Source organism: Populus alba, chromosome 19, assembly GCF_005239225.2.
Source record: "Populus alba chromosome 19, ASM523922v2, whole genome shotgun sequence".
NCBI classification, from domain to species: domain Eukaryota; kingdom Viridiplantae; phylum Streptophyta; class Magnoliopsida; order Malpighiales; family Salicaceae; genus Populus; species Populus alba.
Window position 1 is genome coordinate 16510262 of NC_133302.1, and position 6449 is coordinate 16516710.

Here is a 6449-nt window from a genome sequence, read left to right on the forward strand (position 1 = left end):
TCATTTGAGGAAACTAAACATTATCTTACACAATCATCTCACAAAAAAAACTCTACTTGGTCTGTCCTGCTGGAATTTCGATCATTCATGGTGTTAAACCAGATATGGCGTGGTTCCTCTTCCAGCTTATCAGTTCTTCACTTCCTCTGTTTCGATGCCAGCATTATAGCAGGAGGCAGCAATCATCGCAAGCTCCCATAATATTATACTCTGATTGATTTGCAAAAATCTTGAATTCTTTATTACGAAAACACAAAAACCTCACTGCTGGGTGGAAATCACTCATCCATGAGGTAAACTCCACACCTTTTCACCTTGCAACGATTCTGAATCCTTGAGGGCTCATCCAGGTAAAATTCAAATGAAATTTCTTTTCCAGAATATTGGCTGATGCAATCTCGTTTTACGAACTCGCAGGGATTGTACAAGAGTAACATCTGATCTGACTCAACTGATCGGAGTTCATAAGCACAAGTACTCAAATTGAAAAGGACATCATGATGTTCATCATTTTCACCTCTAGCATGGCATTCACATATAAATATCCTGTTGCATTGCAATTCTGTTGGAGGATCTGGGAATACAAAGACCATCCCGAAGGCAAAACCATTGTGTTGATGACAATTTGTGGGCAACTTTATGGCTACCGAAGATCCCATACTTTGATCACAGAACCATCCTGGAATTTCACTCCCTGGTAAAATAATCGTGACTTCGCGTCTCATCTTTCCAGACTGCAACACAGAAATCAGAAGTCACCTTTTATGTGTGTGTGTGTGTGTGTGTGTGTAAAGAGAGAGAGAGAGAAACACGATGAGGAAGAGGAAGAGGAAGTGACCTGAATTTTCAATTGTGTATCTGCCAAGAGTGGCTTCTGATCCAATCTGAAGCAATTTGCAAAATTCAAGTACCAGAAATTGCTTTCTTTGCCGATTGATAAGGTTTCCAGTGATTCACAACCAACTGCCTCCAAGAATTCTAGTGACAGTGGAAGCTCTGGTAGAGAAAGAATACTTTTGCAATAATTCAATTTAAGATATTTCAGCAATGGAAGTTTTTCGATGAACCTTGGAAGGCTGACAAGGTTATCGCATCTATTGAGTTGCAGCATGTAAAGGCAGCTTAAAAATTTAATGGATGAGGGCAGCTCTTTAATAGCCGTTCCACTCAAATCAAGACATTTCAAAGATTCCATTGGCTCCAAGATTTCTGGGAAGCTCTCAAGTTTTGGGCAGTAGCTTAGCTCAAGTCGTTCAAGGCACTTCAATTTACAGATGCAGGTTGGGAGACTAGAGAGCTGTTCACAGAAATTCATCTCCAATACACAGAGAGTTGCAAGAAACTCGATCGATGAGGGAACCTCTTCTATAACTGTCCAAAGCAACCTTAACTGCTTTATATTTCCTGATATCTGGGGAAACTTGGTGATATTTGAGCAGCCTGATAGATCAAGAATTCTTATCTCTTTCACTTTGCTAATCGATTGGGGAAGTTCTTCTATTGCAGTCCCTTGTAACATCAATTCTTCCAAATATCCTGAAATTTCAGGGCATTTTCTGACATTTTTGCAATGTGATAGATCAAGAATTCTCAGAAACTTCGATTCAATCGTTTTTGGAACAATCCCTAGATTCTTACAACCACTGAGAATGAGGATTTCCAGCTTTTCAAGATGTTGAATGGATGAGTGCACCTCAAGCAAACTCTCACAGAAACTAAGATCTATATACTTCAAATTTTTGGCCCTCGACAGATCTGGAATTTCTAACAAATGTGTCGACCTACTGAGGTCAATCCATCTTAAATTCAGAAGATCCTGTCAAAAGCAAAGCAGGACAAACAAAAGAACAAAGGCTTAAATAGAGATTAAGAGTCTTGAAGTTCATAATTCTCATATATCCATAGCAAAAAAAAAAAAAAACAAATCGTACCTGTACCCCCGTCCAAAGTTTCTCAACCCTGCTAGAATGTAGTGTAAGGTCAACAATGTTTTCGGCACAAAAATTTTGTGGCAAAGATTTTGCAGGGAATCTATGCCAGTGGAGATATCTCAGTTCATCAGATAGATATTTGAGGCCACTCAGAGGAAGGTGCACTTTGTCTTTGGAATCCATGAAGTAAAAGGGATGGTAGAATTTAAGAAACCTGAGACTATTCATCCTTGCAAATGTGTCGGATTCCAAGTGCATCTCCGGCATTTTAGATATATCCAAACACATGCCTTCAACTGCTTCAGTTCCCTGATAACGAAGGGCAGAGAATAAGTTTGCAATACATAATTTAGAGCATGTGATAGATATATTTTGATCTACTTGGAAAATCAACTGTGTTCAAAATACATAACGACCTGCTGCGAGAGAGAAAAAATATATTCACAAACTATATAGAATTTACCTTCTTTTTCTTCAGTACGTGATAGATATCTTCATGATCACACAACCTGCTGCGTTTTCCAGGATTCTTAGATTCTTCACGAACGATGCTGTAAGCCATTTCTTGTAGTATATCATGCATCTCTAGTGTGTTCTGAGAAATGGTGATTAGAGACTTGTCAATGAGAATGCTTAAGTCAAACTGCAGAGAGGAATAACAACTGTCTAAAACTTTCACAGCATGGTTCCATTCTGCGCCATTGAAAAAGAATGCAATATCAAGAAATATTTGCTGCTGTTCCTCATCTAATCCATCGTAACTAATCCTCAACACCCTTTGAATTTCAGGGTTTGGAACTTTCCCCAACTTATTCAATGCACTGTACCATTTCTCTTTGCTTCTATCATAAAGAGAGGAACCCAAGACTATCAGAGCCAACGGATTACCTTTTGCATAATCTACCATCCTCTCTAACAACTCTATGTGATCCCTCCTGGGACAGTTCTTCTTGAAGGCATTCAAACTCAGGAGTCGAAGGGCGTCATGGTTGTTCAGTCCTTGCACCTTGTATATGGCATCGACTTCATTTTTTATAAGCACTTGCTTATCCCTGCTTGTTACAAGGATTTTGCTTCCTGGACCAAACAAATCATGCACCCCAAGTGACAACTCCTGCAATTGCCTCGAGTTATCCACATCATCCAGGACGATAAGAACCTTTTTGCGGCGGAGACAATCCTTTGTAAAAGCAACTGCCAAACTTGGAGGCTGCTCAAGTAGATTATCTTCATCTAATATTTTAGAAAGAAGTTTGTTTCGTAAATCAACTGCAGTATACCTTCTTAGATTTTCCCTGACATTTGCAAGAAAGTGGAATCCTTCGAATTGATTACAGATTCGATCGAATACAGCTCTTGCAATGGTGGTCTTGCCTATACCACCCATTCCCCATATTCCTATGATCCGAACCTCCTGTGACTCCATGCACAACAAAGATTCAGTTCTCTTGATGTGTTCCTCAATTCCAACCAGATTCATAGAGTGACCAGGAGACATTTTATACAACTTGTTCAAGATATCTCCAGCAATCGCCTCAATAAGTTCAGACTCTGATCTAGCAAACGTAAAGAATACATCTTGTAAGTTCTTGAGAAATTACAGAAAATAACACAAAGTTGTTAGACAATAATATAAATTATATCCTAGGATCTCACCTAAAAGCTTAAGCTATTGGATTGAGATTGTTTTTTGACATAATATTAGAGCCTTCATGATCCAGTGGTCATGAGTTCGAATATCACCATCTCATTTATTTGATAACAATTAAGCACAAGATAATGTGGATTTGTGTAAGTTTTAAGCCTAAAAAAACTTTCACTTGAGGGGGTATGTTAGAGAATAATATAAATCATATTCTAGAACCTCACCTAAAAGCTTAAGCTATTGGGTTGAGATGATTCTTTGACAAAAATATCATATCTAATTTTCAGAAGCTGGATTTAATAACGCTGCTAAATTTCTTAAAGATATTAAGCATATAATATATTTGATTTACTACATAAGAATAAATGATTTTAAATAAAGATCTTGAAGGGTCCACGAAGTCTGTTTAATAACTTTTTTCTGATATTTGTATGGACAAGACATCGCACATCATTAAAGAAATACATGTTATTTACTTTAGAATTTTGCTTCGTGAACCTTTTCGGTCTGAACGAATGTTTGAACAATCTGAAGTAATGGTCTAGCTTATTGATATTTTTTTTAGAACAAATCACTTAAATATATTTTGTTTTCTTGGTTACTGATCATAGTAAAACATGGCTTAGTTCAGCAAATTCAACTAGGACCATGTCTAAGTTGGATTTCAAAATAAACATAGTGTAAGTTGACTTTGTCAAACTCTGACGACTAAATCTTGAAAAAGCTCACCTAATGTTCTGCGAATCCCACCCAGTTAGAGTAGCCACTTCCTTCAAGGCAGCTCTCCATCTCTTCACCTTTTCCATCTTTTCTGTTACTAGTTCAAGTTCACCGATTGAATCCCCAACGGTTCCAGTTTGATTTCTTACATGAGATGGATTGACATGGTAGAACACCGGTATAACCGTCTGTCCATTCATTTCCTTGCATTCCAGGATCTTTACAAGCTCGTCCAAGCACCATTTGGAGGATGCATAGTTTTCAGAGAAAACAATCACAGAAAGCTTGGATTCTTCAATTGCTTTCAAGAGTGATGAACAAATCTCTTCTCCTCTCCTGAGGTTGTTGTCTACGAAGGTCAGGACCTTTTTTCTACACAAAGCAGCATATAGGTGGCTGGTAAAATTATCACGAGTGTCCTCCCCTCTGAAACTGATAAAGACATCATATTTTCTTGCAGGGATGCTAGCTGAAGCAGAAAAGGAGGAAGCCATTTGAGAAAGTTGATTCCAGGTAAAGTATAGTCAATCTATGCATAAGATTAAATGGGAGAAAACAAAGAGTATGGATAAGGCTTAGTTAGTCTAGTCTTGTGTATAAATACAACGGGGGATTCAGATATTTTGTTCACGCAAAACTTCCCACTTTCTTGGACAGAACTTAATCCTCCTCGGACTTCCTCATTGTTTGAAGACCAAGAAAAGGTCTAGCAGGCGTATACATGGGGACTTTCTCATTCTTTAAAGACCAAGAAAAGGTTTCGGCAAAAACATGGGGACCCATACTGTAGCTATTTGTCAATATGAATTTTGCTGGTGAATTAATTTCTTGACTTTGTTCCCTCCAACAATTTGTTTCCAGCCATTCTTGCTTAATATTTCCATGTCCTAAGAATCATGCACGCTTGTGACACTGGCACGTGCCACAATGAACTTCAGTCTTCATCTCGTCGAGCTTTCGTTGCTTGAGATTTATCTTCTTGGCGCAACAAGACTGGAGAATTCTTTGCCTTTTGCTTTATTAGATCTGTTTAGATTTTGAAATTAGTGAGAGAGTAGGCTATTTTTGAAAACGAATCCTAAAAATATAGGTCAATCCTGTTTTTACACTATTTGGCATAAATCTACATGCTTAAATCACTAATAAACTGCATAGTTTTATATTAGAGCTTTATTTTGACTATTAAAATACTAAATTTATTATATTTCAGTTTTTTTCCACTAACACTAATATTAGTAGGAAAAAAATTTTAGAACTTGTGAAATTAATCAAGGTATATGTAAGTTGATGTAGATATCCATATTAATTTTTTAAAAAAAAATTTACAGAAAAGTAATGTATAAAATAGCCTAAAATTAATGACCTTTTCCTTTTCGTGAAAATAAACTGTTTGAGGATAGAGAAAAGAAAGAATGAAAACTAAGAACTAACCGAATATTTGCTGCGAATAAATTAATTACAAAGCGAAGCGAAAATCACGAAAACAATTAATAATAAGAGTATTCTCTTTGACCGATAATTCAAGGGATTTGAGTACGTTTCAGTCAAAGAAAAGTTACTGGAGAAGACCTTGACCAACCGAAATAAAAAAACCATGGACTTAGCAACGTAAATAAAATAAACTAGAGAAGACTTCGGTCGGTCAACAATATAGTTACTAGTATATTTTATTACTACCCTACCTTCCATAGTTCTTAAATTCGGTTCGATAAGCTACCCGGTTCAAAACCTAAATTATAAGTTTTGATCGTGTCATTGGATTTTGATCGAGTCATCGGGTTTTGACCGGATCGTCAAGGTCAATTTTTTTTAATCAAAAAATAATTATTTTAATAAAAACACAAAAGTCAACGGGTTGCAACCAGTTCTTTTATCAGGTCTTGCCGGGTTGTTGGGACAACTCACCAGGTCAGCCGGGTCATACCGTGTTTTTCTTTTCTCTATTTTTTCTTCAACTCAGCCTGGTTCCAACCCTGGATCGGCCAAGTTCCAAATCACCGCAAATCAGACCGGATTTCCAAACTATATTATCATCACTCCTTTTTCTCAATTATCACCACACCAACATTATCACTTTTATTATTTTTACAACTGTGTCACAGTTAATAAAATTATTTTGTTCGTCATTATTCCTTTTTATTTTAAAAATAAAA

At 36.8% G+C, this 6449-nt stretch overlaps 1 protein-coding gene across 1 annotated transcript; it reads right to left on the reverse strand.

Annotated features, from left to right (window-relative positions):
- Positions 1–278: 278 nt before the first annotated feature.
- Positions 279–4790, reverse strand: LOC118044383 (disease resistance-like protein DSC1). Its single transcript, XM_073406596.1, has 5 exons — positions 4306–4790; positions 2395–3487; positions 1932–2240; positions 839–1816; positions 279–734 (listed from the first exon to the last, which is right to left on the reverse strand). Exons 1-5 carry the CDS (start codon positions 4788–4790, stop codon positions 279–281), a joined length of 3321 nt encoding a protein of 1106 aa, XP_073262697.1.
- Between the last annotated feature and the right edge of the window lie 1659 nt (positions 4791–6449).

Bases quoted from the DNA above. Each gene is read 5' to 3' on its own strand.
- LOC118044383 (XM_073406596.1), bottom strand. From the start codon at position 4,790: ATGGCTTCCTCCTTTTCTGCTTCAGCTAGCATCCCTGCAAGAAAATAT. The intron at 3,488-4,305 runs GTGAGCTTTTTC...TACGTTTGCTAG, and splicing joins TGGGATTCGCAGAACATTAG to ATCAGAGTCTGAACTTATTG. The intron at 2,241-2,394 runs GTAAATTCTATA...CTTCGTTATCAG, and splicing joins ACGTACTGAAGAAAAAGAAG to GGAACTGAAGCAGTTGAAGG.